At 36.8% G+C, this 21,377-nt stretch overlaps 1 protein-coding gene across 19 annotated transcripts in view; it reads left to right on the forward strand.

Moving 5' to 3' along the window:
- LOC108695247 (receptor-type tyrosine-protein phosphatase mu) overlaps positions 1 to 21,377 on the forward strand; it is a 474,538-nt gene that overhangs the window by 307,287 nt on the left and 145,874 nt on the right. For 12 of the 19 annotated variants that reach the window (XM_041567789.1, XM_041567790.1, XM_041567791.1 and 9 more), the window contains exons 12-14: positions 5,521 to 5,794; positions 8,005 to 8,041; positions 15,188 to 15,262. In XM_041567789.1, the coding sequence (XP_041423723.1) occupies positions 5,521 to 5,794; positions 8,005 to 8,041; positions 15,188 to 15,262 (386 nt within the window). The remainder of the gene's footprint in view (positions 1 to 5,520; positions 5,795 to 8,004; positions 8,042 to 15,187; positions 15,263 to 21,377) is intronic. The other 7 variants (XM_041567793.1, XM_041567796.1, XM_041567804.1 and 4 more) reach the window with 1 other exon arrangement.

Consider the following 21,377-nt stretch of genomic DNA (forward strand, 5'->3'; position numbering starts at 1 on the left):
GTATCGGTGTTTAGTTGTTTGTATGTTTATTTGTATTTTTAATGTATATACCCATTTATCGTACTACACTGCAGAATAATTATAATAATTCCTAATGATAACATCCCACTTAACTGCTTTACCTACCTGACTCTGGGAATCTTTTTTGTCACTGAAGCTTTGACCTTTTTAGGAAAAATGTAGATCTTTGTATATTCTAAACATTCTCACAGATCAAATGAGTTTAAATTATAAAAATGTCACAATATAAAAAGCAATCTCAAATAATGTTAGAAGACCTAGTTATAAATATACATACTGAAATCACATGTTTTAAATATCAAGGTAGTCTTTCATTCTGGCAAGACATAACCAAGATATAAACTTTCCGTATAGTACTTATTGTATCTAGCATTTTCTTTGAAGGCTGTCTGGTTTGCCAAACTTGTTTTTTTAGAATAAAGGTCACAGTACAGTAGAAATTATCTCAAGTCATTTTTCATTATTTAAAACTAATTGGTCTTATGATACACAAGAGGAACTAATAGTAACAGCCAACACAACCCCCAGCCATAAATGTTATATTTATGTGGCAAGGGAACTTTTGGAGGTCTTATTGCTGAATAAAATTACATATACTTTACTAATATATATGTTAGTAAAGAATAAGTAATTGTACTTAGCAATAAGCATAAAATGCCATTTTTAAGATATGCTCAGAAATTCAACTAGCCGGAGTGTCCCACAGCCTGTGTCTAGCCAACCACCAAAAAGCTGGTATTTTGTTGTCCTTGATCTCATTGCGCCTCCAGGTTGCTCAGAAGGTCAAATTTTAGTGGGGTTTGGAACCCCTGACTAAACTTGCAACCTCTAAAACCATGAATGTCATTTAATTTATGAAAATATCTGAATATAAAAAAGTATGAATGAAAAAAAGCACTGAATAATGCACTACAAAAATACGAATACTTTGAAAACCTCTAAAATTCAAGTTTTCTAAACAATTCTAGCAAAAAAAAAATCGGAAACCTCTGATAAAAAATGTTCCTAATATAGTTAGTTAGCCAAAAATGTTATCTATAAAGGCTGGAGTGACTGGATGTCTATCAGAACAGAACACTATTTCCTACTCTCTAACCCTGAATTACTAAGTGACTTGAAGGGGGCCACATGGGACATAACTGTTGAGTGAGTTTGCAATTGATTACATTTTTGGCTAACTAACTATATTAGAAACATTTTTTATTTTGCACAGCCTATTTACTTAGTTTTTATTTTTACCCTGAACAATTTCTTTAAAGGAGAAGGAAACCCCCAGGGCGCTAAACCCCTCCCCCCCTCCCCTGTGCTGCCCCCCCTCCCTCCTCCCCCCTGGCCTACCTGTTTCCCTGGGCAAATGCCCCTAACTTTTTACTCACCCCTCTGCGCAGGTCCTGTCCACGGAGTTCGCAGTCGCCATCTTCTCCCACGCGCGTCTTCTTCCTGCTCTGATCGGCGTTTTCTGGCGCATGCGCAGTAGGAACAGGTACCGGTACGGCTCTACTGCGCATGCGCCGAATGTCACGAAGTGAAATCGGAAAACTTCGTGACATTCGGCGCATGCGCAGTAGAGCCGTACCGGTACCTGTTCCTACTGCGCATGCGCCAGAAAACGCCGATCAGAGCAGGAAGAAGACGCGCGTGGGAGAAGATGGCGACTGCAAACTCCGTGGACAGGACCTGCGCAGAGGGGTGAGTAAAAAGTTAGGGGCATTTGCCCAGGGGGACAGGTAGGCCAGGGGGGAGGAGGGAGGGGGGGCAGCACAGGGGAGGGGGGGAGGGGTTTAGCGCCCTGGGGGTTTCCTTCTCCTTTAAGGATTTTTAAAATTGCCATGATGGATTTTAGGACCCATTGTCCCAGTCTCACCCAGAAACACACACACTTCTCTCTAAGAACATTCTCCCTAATATATCCTTTGCCTTTCCAAACTCCTTCCCCCAGAAACAGGATTTCATTCTAATACCTGTTCTGGACTGTAAATCTGAATTATAGTCAACGCTTGGACAGGCAATACTTACACTAGGGGATGGAGCTTCTACATAGAAAGGTTAGATATAGCAGACAGATTGGCACCATTGCCTCTAAGGCCTGTAGCAAGATTGGTAGCCAGATTACAGTCTAATCATGTAAAAATTATAAATACAAGATAAATAGGAATAGCCCACAGGTGCATGACACCACTGACTGGAGGTTTTTGTTTGAACGTAGTTGCTTTCATATGCCATATAAAACATATGCATTCCACAACCTCACTGTCCTCACTGTGAAGAGCCACCTACGCACATTCAAATAAAAGTTCATTTTCTCTAGTCTAAAGGAATGGCCTCTGGTCAGATGATCTCCTTGCTCTGCCTTCTGTTTCATCTCCTTGCTCTGTCTTCTGTTGCTTTGGTGGCTGCTTGAAGTCGCCAGGGCAACTCAAGACTGACTTTTCAGATCCTTAGTTGTTTTATGGCCTTTTTGTAGGAAAATAAATAAAGAGCTTCATCACGTTGGACTAAAATGTTAAAGTGTTTCTTGTCTGAAGAGTACAATTTCTCTCTTAATACTGGATTGTAAAACCTGATTAAATGTTCATTTGAAACATGCATTACATGATTTAATGCATTTCCCGAGCAGCGTTTTCAATTTATATTTTTTTTTCCTGTTTGAGTACCTAGGATAATTACTTTTCCCCCTGTGCAAGTACCTTAGATAATTACTTTTCACCTGAAATAGTTTCCAAGAGACATTCTACATCTGTATTGTTCTTTTAAGGCTCTTCCAAATTTGACTTCAATAACCTAATGAGATGTATAATAACAAACCAAAGATGCATTGTGTGACCACTTAACTATGGTAGTTTCTTGCTTTACATTAGAGATTGCTACAGCTCATTTATTCATATTTTACATAAATTGTCTGAACAAACCTTGTTAAAAAAAGGAATGAAGTCGTTCTATAAAAAAAACCCAAAAAACTCCCGTTCACCTGAATAATTTTTATGAGATTTATTATTGGCTTATAAGAAATAGTAAAAATAAGAAATAAAATATAAAAGGTATAAGCATGATCTCAGAGTTCTAAGACCAGTGTAAGAACTAATGTTATTTACCACTGGCACAATGACAATAAGTGCCACTATACAGAAGAAAGTTAGTAGCATGTTGGAAAACTTACAGGTATATATATTTGTAACAGCTAAAATTCAGGTGACTTAAGAGCAGACCTGCGTATGGTTAATCATTGCATTTATTTGCTTCTTCTTCCAAACTGGGTTCCTTTAAAATATGGGCACAGGGAGCTGTAAAGACAAAAGTCGTAATCAATTCAAATATTAATCAACATTGTGTACAATAGTTGTAGACTCAGGGGCCCATTCACTAAGTTCGAGTGAAGGAATAGAAGAAAAAAAACTTCGAATTTTGAAGTGTTTTTTTGGCTACTTTCAACCATCGAATGGGCTACTTCGAACTTCGACTACGACTTTGAATCGAACGTTTCGAACTAAAAATCGTTCGAATATTTGACCATTCGATAGTCGAAGTACTCTCTCTTTAAGAAAAAACTTCGACCCCCTAGTTCGCCGCCTAAAAGCTACCGAAGTCCATGTTAGCCTATGGGGAAGGTCCCCATAGGCTTTCCAAGTTTTTTCTGATCGAAGGATAATCCTTCGATCGATGGATTAAAATCCTTCGAATCGTTCGATTCTAAGGATTTAATCAGTCGATCGAACGATTATTCCTTCAATCGCTTGATAACAAGATTGCGCAAAATCCTTCGACTTCGATATCCGAAGGATTTTAATTCGCCAGTCGAATATCGAGGGTTAATTAACCCTTGATATTCGACCCTTAATACATCTGCCACATAGTGTTTAAATTTAAACAAGCTGCACTGAAAAAGTCAGAATGTTTTTGAATTCTTTCTGAATGTCTTGTATATAATAATAACTTTATTTATTGTGAATTTTTATTTGAACACAGGAAGGCTTGTTGAATGGTTGTGTTTTTAATATAGGAAAGGGAAAATGGATTGCGCACCGGGTTGGTGGGTCCAACCCTTTTGGGCCCTCCCCTGCAAACCAGCCACCACTACTCCCTGCTCTGCTGTCATGCATTCCACAGTGGAGTGCACATTCATCTTTAACTTTTAACAGCAAAGTAAGTAGTGCAGAGTGGGAGTGGCTTTGGCTGGGGGAGCAGCTGGGTGGTGGGCCCTTCTGGGCGGTGGGCCCTTGAGTCAGATACCAGGGTACTCCATCCAATTCTGAATGGATATATGGATATATTTTCATCTTTCTGACCACAAGCCAAACCATGTTTTATATTGGCTGACTTATAAAGGCAATCTTTTTGAATCCAAAGTAATTTATTAATCAGACTGGCACTACCCTAATATGTGTGCTCCCCTATACAGTATGAGGGGGTATGCAACTGTTCAATTTAAAGAGGGGGCACCCTCCAGACATATTAAGGATATTTCAGCAGGGTATGATAAATGGTAATTGCATTAAAGTTTTGTAAATATTTGTGGGAACTGGTTGGATATCCTAATGCAATAACCTATTAAAGGGTGCTTTCTGCTAAATGAAAACATATTGATTATAAAGTGTATTACAGTGCCCTCACTAATCCTCCTTTATGTCTTAACCAATTTGCAAATTCTTTTTGGTCCTGTGGCTGCTAGAATATCTAAGAGCCCCCTAAGTTGATTGTAGAGCCAAGCATAATTAGCTTTAGACTAAAGATGTTTGAATCTTTACTATTGCACAGAAGCAAAAAATGACAGTCCCCCTGACATGCAGTTGTGTTTTTCCCACTTACAGACAAGTGAGCAACATGACACTTAGGGAGTTATTTACTAAACTCTGAATGCAAAAATGACGAAAAATCCATGATTTTTTTTTTTTTTTATAAAATCTGAATTTTTCGTAATTTATTAAAACCTGAGGATGGAAAGGTTTGAATCAGAAAATCCGGCATCTCAGACTTGTCGAGGTTGCATATACTGTAAGTCAATGGGAGAAGTCACAATGATATTTTGATGTGCGCTGGGTTTCGTGCAATTCCCCCAAAGTTCTCTGAGTTTTCAGGGCAAAAAACAAAAGAAAACTGAGTTTTCTGGTAAAAAATCGAAAAAATCTTGAAAATTGGATTAAAAAATCTAAAAAAATCTTGAAAATCTGGGAAAATATAATAATAAATAAGCGTAAAAAAACCGAGCTGATTTGCAGCAGAAAATGTTGAGATAAAATCGAACTGTAATAATTAATAATAACTAGATAACTAGATGCAGCTTCCCACTTTCTATAATAAGAAGTGCTGCAAGCATTGGCAAAGAGAGGGAGGATGATCCTAATAAAGGGGTCATATACCGTCTGCACCAAATTTATTGCTTACAAAAACACATCCCATGTACTGTAGCCCTACCATTCGTTTAAAATTACTCACTTTCATCTGGATGTGACGGTTTAGTTCTTTGTGTTTCTGTATGGTATATAACTTTGTCATTTGTTTCAGTGTTTATCAGGTCGTGGTTGAAGAAGAACGTCCTCGAAGAACCAAAAAGACGACAGAAATGTCGAAGTGTTATCCAATCCCCGTCCACTATCAGAACTCTTCACTGCTGAACTCCCAGTACTATTTTGCTGCAGAATTCCCACCCAGCAGCCTGCTGTCCTCCCTGTTATTCACCATTGGAGATAATAGAACCTACAACGGTTACTGGAACACTCCACTTCTTCCGCATAAAAGCTACAGTATTTATTTTCAAGCAGCTAGCAGAGCAAATGGGGTAAGATGTCTAACAGGTGTTGCTTTTGTCAATTCCAGACAGCAGTGAGTAAAGTTAAATGATGTGCTCTGCTGGGCACCTTGTATGTGTTAGTTTGTTCTCAGGATAATAAGCAAAGGTTGAAATTAGTAGACTTTGTCACCTACTGAGCTTGTGAATTGGGGAGTCAGATGACGAGATTGTAGTTTCTTTTCTGCTCGTTTAATTAAAATGTGTTCAGAGAGTCTACTGTTCTACAGCTTTTCTGGCTGTTCCTAAAGTATAAACACATTTTTCTTTTCATTTCTAATGTATTTGTTGTGATGCATTAATTCAGTGGTGCAGACTGATAAACAATTCACGCACCGTTTAGTTTGTACTGATTTACAGATTGTGAATCTCACTGATTTGACTACAAATCAGTTGTGATCCCCCAGTGAATCAAATAGGAGTCAGATTGAATTGAACTGATTTTTTGCTTAGAGTGGCCAAAATAAATCTCTAAATCTCAATGGGAGAACATTTAAATAATCATAAAATGTTATATATAGGAAAAAAATTGTCCCTTACACTTACCTCTTGCCTTAAATTACCTTTTTACTCATAGTCCATGTTTAATCAGGAGATAATTACAAAATTCACAAGACATCAAGCAAATGGAGTTTAGCAGCGGCTAACTCATTGCTCCGTTTTTCAGGCGCACTACAGATCCTGATAAGGTATGGCTGTTTGCTGACAGCTTGGAAATGTTTCTGCCAGATTCCATAATGGCCTTTACTGTGCAGCATAGTGACAATGAAGGATTCTGAAACCCCATTGATTTAGGTTTACTTCACTTCTCTGACATGGTATTTTGCATTGTAATTCACTCACTGATTAAAAAAAAAAAGAAGTTTTTCAAGGTCGATCTGCTTCACCGTTGTGTTCAAGCACGAAGTAGCAGAAATAAACCATTGGGTCTGTATTTATTGGGTTTTATTTTAACGTTTGTTATTTTATTTTAACATAAAATGTACCTGCTTACCATAAAAGGACATTAGCACTTTTAGGGGCAGATTAACTATTATTTTAAATGTGTAAACCTTATATATTCAAACGTGTCCACATTTATTCACATTTTCCTAATTTTAAAGAAAAATTCATCGATCCAGTATTTTTTTTTTTGCAAACCTTTGTTATCAAAAAGATTAATTCATCAGCCTAACTTTTTTTTCTCATTGGAATTTGAGTTTATTTGATTTAATTGTTTTTGTACTCTACCTATTATTTTTATGTATGAAATATTTTATTTGATTTTTACTTTAAACCATACAAATCAAATTGATACAGAACATATGCAGCTGAGGAAAGATACTGGAAACAAAATTAGCCTGTTAATATTGATACCTATTATTTTAAACTATAAATATTTGTCTGCATTCTCTAGAGAAAACTCTCTGATAAAATCTTTGAAAAATAGTACAAAAGTGGCAAATGAAACCATCCCTTGTAGTAAACTGGTCCCCCAGAGCAGCTTGCCTCTGATTTGATATATACACAGATAAAATTATCAGAAATACAGTTATGTATACTATGTATAGCAGCCCAACAATCCCGACTAATATCCTTATGCTAAGGATATCAGTTTGTAGATTGGGAGGTTAGAAATAAAACATGTCTGTATGGCATATGGTGTATCAGCAGATGACGAACTGAAAAGTTCCCGGACTTTCCTTCAGAAAAAATGCTGAGCAGGCACTTCCAAAGACCAGGCAGACTTGTCAGTTAAAAATTATTTTTATTTCAGTGCACTAGGATACAGCCTTACGCGTTTCATATCAATAGGATACATAATCATAGGCTGATTAAGTATCCTATTGATACAAAACGCGTAAGGCTGTATCCTAGTGCACTGAAATAAAAATACTTTTTTACTGACAAGTCTGCCTGGAAGATTGGTCTTTGGAAGTGCCTGCTCAGCATTTTTTCTATACGGTTATCCGCTCCTTTAGCTGAAGGCTCAGGGTGAGTCTTCTAAACTGGTGAGTCTTTACTTTGAGACCTAAGAATTCTACTGAAAACCATCAACTCTCAGTATTTATGATTCTATTTTGATCCAATCCTTCAGGCAAAGTTGAAAGGATGCAATAGCTTACATGGCCCGTCGTGCAAAAGATGTAAGGACATCTTAAGCATATTATAAGTTCCACATAACGGGTTGTAAATAACCTTATTTTCTTTCTCTGTTCCAGGAAACCAAGATAGACTGTGTCAGGATAGCCACCAAAGGTATGCTAAAAACAACTGTTCATTCTGCAATTTTTACAGTAACATCCTACACCATATTGTTTATGCACTTGTGCTTCATTTTTAAATACATTCATATACAAAGTGCTTTTTTTAAGTGTAAAGAGGCCAGAACGCTCAGCAGGAGCCCTCATTTAATGAATTTGTCAGCATGATGCCCCATAAGGAGAACCTGCTTTAAACTGAACCACATTTCCTTTATAGATCTGATTTGTTCAGTGGATATAAAGATGCAGGCTCCAAGGGCAATATTTTAACCACATATTGTGTTCTTTCAGGGGCTTTTCCAAACATTTATTGCTGATATTTAAGACAAAAATGTATTAAATGCAATTTGTTCATATACTTTGTCCTGTACATTTGTGTTTTACTGAATGAAGACCTCATAAGGTACAATCATTATGCTTATTTTATTTTCTCTGATTCCGAAATTTCCATTAATTTGCTTATTTACAGAAAATCTAGGATAATATTGAAAAATTTCCAATCAATTCACATAACAAGATCTTGTGGTTTTTGAGGCCCAATAAGCGATTCGTTTACAGAAATTTTGCATTATTTTACTGATACCTGTTATTATAGCAATGTAGTAGCAATTTCGCCCCTGACCACATCCCTTTAGTTAATGTCTCTGCATTTCTGGCAGGGGTAATCAATCTTGACAAGGGAATTGTGTTTGAAGTTTATTTATCCTTATGAAGCATGCTTTACTTTTTGGGGATTCACTTCAAAAGTTCCCTTCTGTGCTTAGCTTCTGACCTGCTATGTCCAAGTCTATTACACACAGGCCCGGACTGGCAATGTACCCGTTCGGGCAAATGCCCGACGGGCCGCTCAATTTTTTATGATAGTGGGCTGCTCCGAGGTACCTTCCTCCCTCCCTCGGTTGCTGTGCAAAAAAAAAACCAGGCACAACACTAGACAGCCTGTGTGTGCAGATCTGCTGCACGGAGCATGGGGGCGGAGTCGGGGGCGGAGTCGGGAAGCAAGCACAAACTTTCTGCACAAACTAAGGAACGAGGTAGCTGGGCAGAAGAGGAGCAAAGAACAGTAAGTCTGCTCCCATACTGCATCCAGGCCCCTAAACATGGTGCTATTTTTCTGGTCTGTCACAGTAAACGCTGACATAGTATTTGAATTTTGGTGTGTGTTGTGACACAAGTCCAGCTTGAAGGTGAATTAATGTGATATTTTGATTAAATAATGTGGTTCTGCACCATTGAATTATATGTTTTATTATGACTAGTGTCAAAATACTCATGTATTATAAGGGATAATGTACCCCCTACTGTAAATGATAAGGATAATAGAAGTCACTGAGGGGTTGTTCTGTGACCATATAAAGGCACAAGGCTGCAGGCTGAGTTATACAGGGAACTCTGAGTATTACTCATGTATTATAAGGGATAATGTACCCCCTACTGTAAATGATAAGGATATTAGAAGTCACTGAGGGGTTCTGTGACCATATAAAGGCACAAGGCTGCAGGCTGAGTTATACAGGGAACTCTGAGTATCACTCATGTATTATAAGGGATAATGTACCCCCTACTGTAAATGATAAGGATATTAGAAGTCACTGAGGGGTTCTGTGACCATATAAAGGCACAAGGCTGCAGGTATACATGCAGGCTGCAGGTTTCTGAGTATCACTTGCATATTAAAAGAAGTAATGTACCACCTACTGTAATGGTAAACTATTGAATCCTTGTCATTATTAAATAAGACGTTCAGCGTATAATAAATGGCAAATCAACAAAATAGTTAATAAGGACACACTAGATTGGTGCGGTGCCGGTAAAGAATATTTTACTGTACTGTAACATAATAATAATAAATGAATAACTAATATTTTACATTAATTACAGTTAAGCGAGAAAGGCAGCTCTTTATGTACATAATTTTTGCAGTTTTACCCCAATATATGTGTGAATGAGTACAAAACTATTGTGTGTTTACATGAGGGCTGCTTTGATTTTTTTGCCCGGGCTGCTTTTTACTCCCAGTCCGGCCCTGATTACACATCAAATCATTGTAAATTGTAAAAAGTTGCAGCTGGCCTCTTTGCGACTGTTATAGCGTATCCGTGCTTTGTGTGCAGTTTAAAAAGGAATTATCTATAAATGTGCAACATGATAGAGATGACAGAAGATGAACAGTGAATTTTTATTTCAAATATAAAAAAGAGATACCCAGTGGATGTCTATAGAAAATAAGGTTCTATATAAGCCAATGTATAGGCATAAAGTAAAGGAAATCCATAACATCTGAGACCAGATCATTCAAAAATCTAGGCAGGGTTGAATTAGTATTCAACAGTTGCTGAAATACAACTTAGTAATCAGTGACTACGGCAGGAGCACTGATGATCCCAAGGCATATGCTACAGGTCACAGATACCAGACAGCAAACAACTCTCACTTGCAAACAACACTTGGACCACTTGACATGGAAGTAAAATAGCCGATAGCTAACAAACATTTTTTGAATGAAGTTCACTAACAATTATGGGCACGTTTTTTTTCACAGCTGTTTCCCAGATTCCTACATGGAGAAGGGCTGTGCAAAAGTTCTCATGAAATTGGATTGTATTTTTGTGTAGTTGGAATTGAATGTTAGCTTTTTTCTTTTAAAAAACTACACATTTTATGTACCTACTGCATTTGGTGCTGAGCTCTACTTTTGTGGGTAGTGGAATTTCTCTAAAAGGGATTGGCACTTTGAAGGTCGTATGAGCTTCTTGACTCCATCACTTGCTCATGAGATGCTTTTCCTGCAGCTCTTCTCTGTCTGAGGTTAGAAAGTGAGGTGTTTAGCCAGTAATGTTAAATTTTTAAGTCTAATGAATACTGCACAGTTAAAAACATATTTACACATTTAAGTATTTAAGAAGTATTGACATTTTTTAATGCCAATTTTAATAAAATACTGAAAAAGATTTAGATTTTTGAGCTGCTTTGAGTTGAAAAAAGTTAAACAAATTGAAAGTTTGCCACAATGCTGTTTAATGCAGTTGAAATCCTTAATATCAGCTTCTAATGAGCCAAAGTATGCAAATATAAACTCTCTAATTAGGTTTTTCATAATTTCAGTCAGAAAACAATTCATTTTTTTTATCATTGTAATGTATTAGAGAGATCCAGCATCAGAACTCTATAGTAAACCTCCTCACACTGCAATAAATCTCCTGGATACTTCTAAACAATATTATTAAGGCCTTTGGTGTAGTCATTTTGTAACTGGGTTGGGAACACTACAATAGAATTTAGACAAAAGGTGTAGCAGAATGATACCAAAGGTTTCACTTTATTGTAGTCCTATGGGCAAACGACATGCTACAATAATAATATAATATACGAGGAAATACATGGGCATGTTTCAGTGACACTGTAAAGCATGGGATGGACACTTTCACACTGCAGGACATTTCCAGAGTCTTTATTGCACTTACATTTTGCATGAAAGTTTCCCATCTGGCCTTGAACGGTGGCTACAGAATCGCTGAGCAATCAATGCCTGTGCTGCTGTAGCTATAATGATGATTGGCTCATTCTTTTACATTGCATTCTTGCAAAATGTGCTCCATCTGTTGAATTGTATGGATGTTCTGAAGGCAAATGTAATGAGCGAGGTTGTTAGTTTTGGGGTCAGTAGGAAAAAAGGAGAGGTTTATATAAATTAACGGGAAAACCAAATATTTGATTTATATTGTAGCAGATTAAAATAATTGGGTGGGGTCTGAAATGACTTTTATTTTTAGCAGCTTGTCTAAATCATTTGTAATTAAGCCGCTTAAAATCCCTTAACTGCCATTTTGGACAATGTTTAGAACATTACTGTACCAAAAGATGGTCTGCATCCACAACATGTCCTCAAATGACATTAGATATGCCATCTGCGAGTATACAATCGTGGATGGTATTGAGATTTAATATTATATTGAGCATATCAAGAGTTCCATCAATTGAAATGGCATCCCTAGTAAAATAACTGTGGCATAATCATTTTGAAAGGGTAAAAGTAAAAGAAGCCAAAGGGTGAAATAGCATGTGGTTATGTTTGTTGGGTTGGCACATAGAAGAGGAATGGTAAAATGCAAAAACAACCAGTGTTTAAAGAAAGCGCCAACTTTAAGTGGGTTAACAGTAAATTAACAAATAGTGCATAACCTAATTTTGCATGCATATTTAACAATGAGCACGTTGCATGTATATTGAGCATGCTAAAGATAAAGCATTCCTCCTGAATCAACTTCAGTTGATCCAGAGTCCACACCATCCAATACCAAAGAACCATAATTAGTTATTCCTCTTTCCCTATTACACAGAGACAAGCTATATATGCTGAGAAGTTGCTGTTCAGAGTCTTGGCATTTGAGCAGTAAACGCTTTAGGGACAGCAGGGAGAAGGAAGGGGGACAAAAGTATTTGTTTTCCCTGTCAGACATTAAACAAGATGTCAATAAAAACCTAACTCCGGTCTTAAAAAAATCTCATTAACACCTGGATCATATGGGGTTAATTGATGTTTCTGCATTAAGTGGATTGAATTTACTGTAGCGGCTGCCTATTTGCGGTCAAGCAGTCATCCCTGTGATTGGTGGATGCCTTTTGCATAGTAAGTGCAGGGAATCTCCAGCTCTTGGTAGGGAACTACAAAACTAAGGCAGCAGTAACAGAAACAAGAAGAACTGAAATGTGCTTCAGAACTGTAAAAAGTAATGACTGCAATACATCCTTATATTATATGTCTATTCTTTATGCCCCCTTCAAAGCTATCATCCTATTCATGACTTACTTGCAAAGATGGTAATGATCGAAATGCACTTGTCTGAATGTAGCAATAGTGTCGTTTAATTATTTCCATCTAATTTCAATCAAGAGAATAATCATCTTGAACGTGACTATTGTGGGCAAGCAGCTATAATCACCTTAATGTAAAGAAAATTGTTTTTGAAGTACAGGGCTAGTTTTCTTTCTTTTTACATTCTGATACGGTATGAGAGCTGATGAAGAGTACTCCCCCCTAATCTGTTCCATGCTGGTGCAGTCGTTCAGATGCTGTTCATAGCAGCACGATTGGTAGGATGGGTTTCCATTTGTGTTACAGAAGCACCAAGAAGCAACTTTGGGAATAGAATAGCACAGAATGAATTAATTTGAAATGTGTAATGTATTGCATAGATGAGATTAAAAAGTAACAGCAAGGCAAACGTTTATTGTGTCATGAAAGAATACAAAGCACAGCATTCAGAGCTATGTGTTCTCTCCCCACACTTTTTATCCCTATCAAAAGTGTTGCTTTTTGCCTGGCACAGACAAAACCACATGGAACTCACCCACTTGATCTGGACTTAGAAACCATTGCCCTTGCTCATAAATATTTATATTAATAAAGAGTAAAATGGCATTAAGATATTTAGAGCACGTAGCGGTAACTTGAAGGCATCCAGTAGCATCACTTTATTTGAACATTGCAGAGGGATATTTCAAAATATTATGCAGCAGCAGTTTTGCGTTTAATTGTCTGCAGATGGTAGATGATCTATTTCCCCTCGCTTGTTGCCACATTTCTAATAGCACCCAGGCTGTTCTATGTAAATGAGGAGTCTTTCTGGAGAAGTCTGTCCTTAATGATCCTTTGCATCTTAACTGCATCACTTCCCAGCTGTTATAGCTGACCTTTTTGATGATTAGGATTATTTCTTCCTAAAGCAAACAATGGCAGCTACAGTCAGTTGATTCTAGAGTTAGCTGTAGAGTTAAAAGTAGTGTTGTAAAGTGGACATAGATTTCTGTAAGTATAGGGATAATTAAGAGTTGGCTTTGATGGGTCAAAATGGCAAATTTAGAAACAAAAGAGTAACGTAAGCAGCATCAAAAACTATACTTTCTACCCATAATACAGAGTTTCTTCCAACCAAAATGGATGCATGCTGTTTAACAATGCTTTTCTTTACTATTCTCTGTCATGGCTTTGTTCCATTTATTTTGGTTACATTCAGCTGACACCAGGATCTATTCAGTCCATGGTCTCATTCTATTATCAGAGGAAGATCATTAATCACACTGGCCACATTGTATACTTTTTAAGCATTATATAGCATTACATATAAATGCCCATTTGCACTAAATTTACCTATCAGTCAATAGGCTAGTTGATTGGATGACCTTTTTTGAAGGTATAGGCCCATGCTCTTCCTGGTTGCCTGAAGTTAACATGCTATAAGGTTTATCATATTTGGCAAATGAACTATCTTGTTATGACACCAGAACCTAATCATACATAGTGACTTATGTGAAGCTCAGCACATGATTTAAAGGAAAACGATACCCCCAAACAATAAAAATATATTGCATAAAACAGCTCATATGTAAAACCCTGCTTCATGTAAATAAACTATTTTCATAATAATATACTTTTTTAGTAGTATTTGCCATTGGGTAATCATAAATAGAAAATTGCCATTTTAAAAAATAAGGGCTGCCCCCTGGGATCCTAGGATTCACGGTGCACACAAACAAACCATACATGTTAGGTCACATGAGCCAATTATCTTTTGCTTCCACACTTCTTCCTGTTACAGTTAGAGTTGTAGTATTTCTGGTCAGGTGATCTCTGAGGCAGCACACAGACACAGTGGTTCAAGGCAAGAGATGTAAAAGGGCAATATTTACTTAAACATACCAGTTTGGTAAAATTCTTTAATATGCCACTTAATTTGATATAAACTGTATGTTGTTTAAGTATTCATTTTGGGGGTATAGTTTTCCTTTAATGGTCATTGAGTTTAGTGGTATAACTGGATACATTTTTCAATTTATTTTTCAGATTTATGTTGTTCATACAGCAATCTCAAACATTTGGTCCATTCTGCAGATTAATTCTTTAATATATACAGTAAAAGTAAGGGTTACTGCTGCCAAATATATTATTTTATTCCCCCCCCCCCTTTGTTGTCTTTCATATATTAGCAAGCATGAAAGATATACCTTTCTAATAATAGAATGGGTGGTGTTTTGCTTGAGATTGAGATGGTAAACACTCACAGTCTTCTTGTCCACCTTGCTTCAGTCTGGCTTTTCTTTTCCTCATGCATGCTGACCTGGACATCTTCCTTTGCCTTAGCTGCGATAATCGTGACTCAGCTTACAACACCATACATTCGCGTCGCCCCTGCTGCAGGCGACGACCAACTAACAGGTCAGACATTCAACTACACACAAGTCATTTTCATTTCCTCCTGCCTCATACCACTCTCATCCTTCATCCCATCACTAGTTTCTTGCTATGTGGGTGTGTTCCTTTTTACGTTTTCATTGGCTTTTTATGCTGCAAAGTCAGTCATTCCATACATATCTGTGCAACTCGCTGCATGTACCCTTTGTGTACAATGTTTTTTATTTTTTTCAGATGCTCTGCAAGATTGTTCTTTTTATTGTTATAAGTGAATGGTTGTCCCCTAGCAGTCGACCTGGTATTTTGGACAGCTGGAAAGACTTAATTCAGTCTATTCCAAATAACAATTAAAATGTTTCATGATGTGTAATCCTTACCAAGCAATACACATGCCCCATATTACACAGTACAGGATATGTACCTGCTGTCTAGTGTACTTATGTTATTTTCAGCGATAACTATTGGCAGGGATTTTTTAATAATATTAATGAACTGTATCCACTACTATATATACTAATATTGTTTCAGTTGAATAAAATACAGTATGTATGATTTAGGGGCAGATTTACCTAGGGTCGAATTAATTAACCCTCGATATTCGACCATCGAAGTAAAATCCTTCGACTTCGAATATCGAAGTCAAAGGATTTTGTGCTATTCCTACGATCGAGCGATCGAAGGAATAATCGTTCGATCGAACGATTAAATCCTTCGAATCGAACGATTCGAAGGATTTTAATCGATCGATCGATCGAAGGATATTCCTTCGATCAGAAAATTGTTAGGAAGCCTATGGGGACCTTCCCCATAGGCTAACATTGGCCTTGGTAGGTTTTAGGTGGCGAACTAGGGGGTCGAAGAATTTTTTAAAGGGACAGTACTTCGACTATCGAATGGTCGAATAGTCGAATGATTTTTAGTTCGAATCATTCGATTCGAAGTCGAAGGTCGTAGTCAAAGGTCGAAGTAGCCCATTCGATGGTCGAAGTAGCAAATAAAAAACATTCGAAATTCGAACTGTTTTTCCTCTATTCCTTCACTCGAACTAAGTAAATGTGCCCCTTATTGTTTATGGACGATATAGACAACCTATAGTTCTTTAGCTGTGTTTGAGCTACCGTTTCTATCATGGGTTAAGTCTTTATCCATGTTGGATTATAGGAACAAAATCCAGAGGAATTCATGGATTTACTGTCTGTTGTTTACTGTGTTCACAACCACTTTTAGTGTTGAAGTTAGCTAGGAAATGTGATGCTGGGTTACACAAACCTTTGAGTTATTAGACTACACACATTATCTGCTGTTACTTTTCAGCAATAATGCATCTACCCAACCACTTTTAGCTCTGTATGCTTAATGGATTTTGTATTTGAGTGTATATAGTCCCAGGAAGTCCTTTTTATTAACTTGTGACGATGTAGCACTGTAATACCAGTCTGTAACCTGCTATCTCCTGCTTATTCTGACACCTGATGTTTGCTGTGCTAAATGCCTGACTGGGGCTCATACCTATATAAATTGAAATTCAGTGTTAATGACCTTACTTGGCTAAAAATCTGTAGGATCCTTTGCTTCTGCCTCTTTGCATGTTTGACACAATTGCCTATTTTGATTGTAGATAGATAAAAGCTTTGCCCAAAGCCTGTTGCTGTGCACAAAATGTGTTTTCCCTTGTTTTGGCCTCCATATTGAAGGACTTATCTACTAAAGGAGTAAATATTGGTTCAGTTTGATATGTTTTTACTCACAATGCAACGTCTTCCCCATGATTCCAAAATTTTTGTGCACAACCAGAAGCTAAATTTTACCCAGGATATTGGAGATGCAAATATTCACCTTCAAAAACTAATGCTTTAGAGACTGTGCATGCCTAGCATTGTGACTGCTGAGGATGGGGAGAGATTAATCATCTCATTATATATATATATATATATATATTAATATATTTTATTTACAGAAAGCATTTTAATTTCCTGTTAAAAACAAATTTAGAACTTCATTTTATAATAGTCCACAATGGCAGCCAGTAAATGAACAATTCCAATATTGTTGCCAGCTCAGAGATGTGCTTGTTGTGCTTTGAAGATGCCAACCTTTTGTTGTGTCTATTTGTAGTTGTTTCAAAAGATCTTGATTCAAATGTAAAGGGATTTTTATCATGTTTCATAATTACACTTGTACTTGATTCTGTCTCACACATTTCATACACTTCCAAACTCTCAAAACTCTCATATTCTCAGCAGTCTATTTCTACAGTTCTATTCCACACATTTTCAGCAATCTACCCCAACTTTTACATTAATGTTTCATATTCCCACAAATTCTTACTATTTCACCTTACTTACCAATTTATCAACACATTTTCAATTTTCATCAGACCACCCTTCGTTTTGCCATCTTTCTACCCCATCCCTTCTTTAGCACTTGATTAAAGCCTCCTTTCTCAAGGGATTTCAGGCCATGACTGTTTCTGACCTTTAACCTCTGACACAAACAGAACTTAGACAATGACTTACCAAAATAGAGGGTACTAAAAATAAAGTTAGATACATACACTATTCACAAATGATTTAACTTAATGATGATGTAAGAGGTGTAGTGTCAATGTTCTTGCCTACTGGCTTCTTTCTCTATGCAATATTGTCAAATTGAAGGCTAAATACTATTGTAGTGTTCCAATCTATTGGGTTAATCAGATTCTATTTCTCTTAATTGAAATAACTGAAAACAGGATAACAAGTGGGCGGGTGTGTCTCACAGCTGTAACAGTATTGTTACTCTACTATAGCTTTATCAGGATACACCATGGGGAGGCCATGTGCAAACCTGCCCTGCTGATCATAGCATTGTGTTTATATATACACACAGCAACAGCCAAAATCAGTGAACCGATCCCAATATATGTTGAATACAGTAATAAAGAATTACCCCCATTATCAAAAGCTTCACTAGCATTAAAAGGGAAGTACTGTATGCTCCCTTGTTCAATATGAGTTCAATAAATAGGACCTGTACTGAACATAAACATACTGGTTTTTGAGCCAAACCATGAATGTAGGCCCTTGTGAAGTAGATAATTTGATTACCAGTGCACAGATAACCCCCCTGCATAATGGACTTCTGCTAATAAAACAATCACAACAAAGGGTGAAGAGCTTTGTTATTTACTAATAAGCTGACTATCCACTGCACAAGGACCAAACATAGGGTAGTTTTAATCTTCTTGTTTGCCAGGTTTAATTTGAGTTGAACAGGAGATTGGAATGCCTCTTTAAAGGAGTAATTAGGTATAATTATGATAGATAGGATATAGGCATATTTTGCATATAATTGATTTCTTCTACAATTATTTGTATTGCAGAACCTATTCCCTATCTACTCTACTTCAGCTACTCACCCGCTGATTTCTATGTTTCCTGCATTATTAGGTTGCTTCATAACTTTCCTACCTGTTCCTGATCTCCCTGCCCTAGTTAAACACAGATTCCCCATACTGTTCTACTATAAAATAACAGCAGCCTGCTTTCCCCATGATAAGTAAAGCTGCCTTCTTATGATAAACGAAAGCCATATCAGATACCTTTATATGGCCTTTTTCTTAGCCAATTCTTCCTAAGAGAATTTTGCCCCTTATCTCCTGAGTCCAGAATGATCATTCATTTTTGTGCGTGGTAGCACTGTTGTCATTTGTACTTTATGTAGCGTGATTATTGCCTAAAGCCTCACAGATATTTCCTCAGGGCTAAACAATTACATTTTTAAATCACAGCATTTCAGTTATAAAGGGGGTTAAAAAACAACTTAAAGATTTTAGAAAGAGAGTGTTTCTTATCAACAAAACTCAGGAAGAAGACAGTAAATATAGATTATGGCTCTTAACTGTGCTAAGAGGTGTTGTATTGGAAAAGTATTATAGTTGCTGGATCGGAATAGCATGCTTCCCATGATAAGTACAGTAACACATCATGCACAGTTACTCTATAGGTGCTTTTTAAGTCTTCTTATTTTTTTGTAGCTGTGGGACAGATGGCTTTTATTAAGGCAATCAAGTATGGTTTTCATAACTTGAAGGTGACTTCTACAAAGTGCTGCTTACTGTCTCATTGCAAACAAATACCAGCCATGTAGGGATAGAAACATATTTATTCCTCTTTTCTTGTTTTAAACATGGAATTGTTATCTAATAACTGCAAAGCACTTCATTGCTATAACAAAAAAATCATTTGAATATGTAATCAAGAACCCCAATGTTATGCTCTCAAATAATTTTTTTTGTTAAAGATGTGTAATGTGTATTGCTCCCTTGCCTGGGAATATATACTTTACCTATACTGGAGGTGATAGTAGGTCTTGGGATTTCTTCAACTTTTTTGGAAGGTCAGAAAGAGAGTAGGATTTAAGATTCTTGATTAAATTGCAGTAGACAGAACTAACATTAAATAGGGGGAGACAAGCCATGATTGTGATGGAACTAAGATAACTGGGACTGAATAGGGGAGAGAGAGAGCTGGGAATGCTAAGGATCTTGATGAATGGCATGAAACATGACAGAGGTGTTTTAAAACTAAAACAATGACACTACAAATATCTGCAATAGTCAAGGCTGTGTTATTTTACTACATAATGACAATGCATGAAACATTTAATGGGCCAACCAATGAAGAGCAGTAACAGCTACAAACAAGCAACATCAGATTAGGCTGCATCAAAACTGAAATCATGAAACTGACAAGCTGCAAAGAAACTATAATTATCAAACATAGAGCTGAGTTATAAATCCATTAGTAGTGAGTCAAGCACACAGTAATTCATGTTTGTTCTTCATAACTTACTTTTATATGTAGTTGTTAAGGGCAGTGGTGGTTTTGTCTGTCACAGCCCTCATGTTATAGAAGAGCCACATTATATTGAATAGGAAACGTAGATCATCAGTAGATGACTTGAAATGCTACTGTTTTATTGTGCAGTGTGAGGAAATATTAAACTTGGATTTAGCTCACAGAAACAGTTGATTTGCTAAGCTTACACAAACTATACATAGCGAGATATGTCCTGCACTCATGGAGGTAACATTTTCAATAAAAGTTAGCAGTATTTATCAGCAGATATATAGTTGCATGGTTGTTTTTATGGCACAGCATGATATTTTTCATGGACCACTGGACAGCAAATCACTGAAGTGCAACGTGGGTTTTTTTGTCTAGACATGTTTGATGTCACTGTAAAGCCATGGTTTAAGAGTTGTGTTCACATTTTTAAGAGATGGACAGAAATAAGAAAAGAAGAGCCTTTTAATGAAAAAAGGGTGAGCTTAATGCTTAAGGGTAAAGTATACTTTAATACTATATTATATAAATAGGGGTTCAGCCTTCAGTTTTTTAGTTAGTGTCAAGCACCAATATTTCATATAGTTAATGCCGCTTCAGGTCACACTCTGTTATGCTCAGTACCTGTGTATCTTCCTGGTCTCTCGTATTCTCATCTCCATCCATTGCCAACCGTCTTCATTGCTGCAACGCAACTTCATTATCTTATACATCTAAACCACTCATTTCCCCTTCAGTATGGAAGTCTCTCTCTCTCTCTGAGATATTCTGAGACAATTTGCAATGGGTTTTAATTTTTTATTATTTGTGATTTTTGATTTATTTAGCTTTTTATTCGGCAGCTCTCCAGTTTGCAATGTCAATAATCTGGTTGCTAGGGTTCCACTGTCCTTAGCAACCATGCATACATTTGCATAAGAGACTTAAATATGAATAGTAGAGGGCCTGAATAGAAAGGAGATTAACAAAAAGTACAATAACAATAAATGTGTAGCCTTACAGAGAATTTGTTTTAAATGGGGTCAAACTATAAAAAATAAATAATGAAAATCACTTGAAAAGATGCTTAGAATAAGCCATTCTATAACATACTAAAAGTTAAGTTAAAGGTGAACCACCTGGTAAGATTCTAAACTTACTGGCCCGATGGACAACTTGGCTAACCAGTGACCTGACTCTCTGCATTGGTATGGTGTTTTTGGTTGTACTGAAGCCCTGGTTCTTTGAATCAATCAACCCAAGTAGCCAGTGGAATATTCAGTTAGGTCAGTTAATGTTGGACATTCACATCCATGTCCAAATCATAGAAATTA

Source organism: Xenopus laevis, chromosome 6S (assembly GCF_017654675.1).
Source record: "Xenopus laevis strain J_2021 chromosome 6S, Xenopus_laevis_v10.1, whole genome shotgun sequence".
Lineage (NCBI taxonomy): Eukaryota > Metazoa > Chordata > Amphibia > Anura > Pipidae > Xenopus > Xenopus laevis.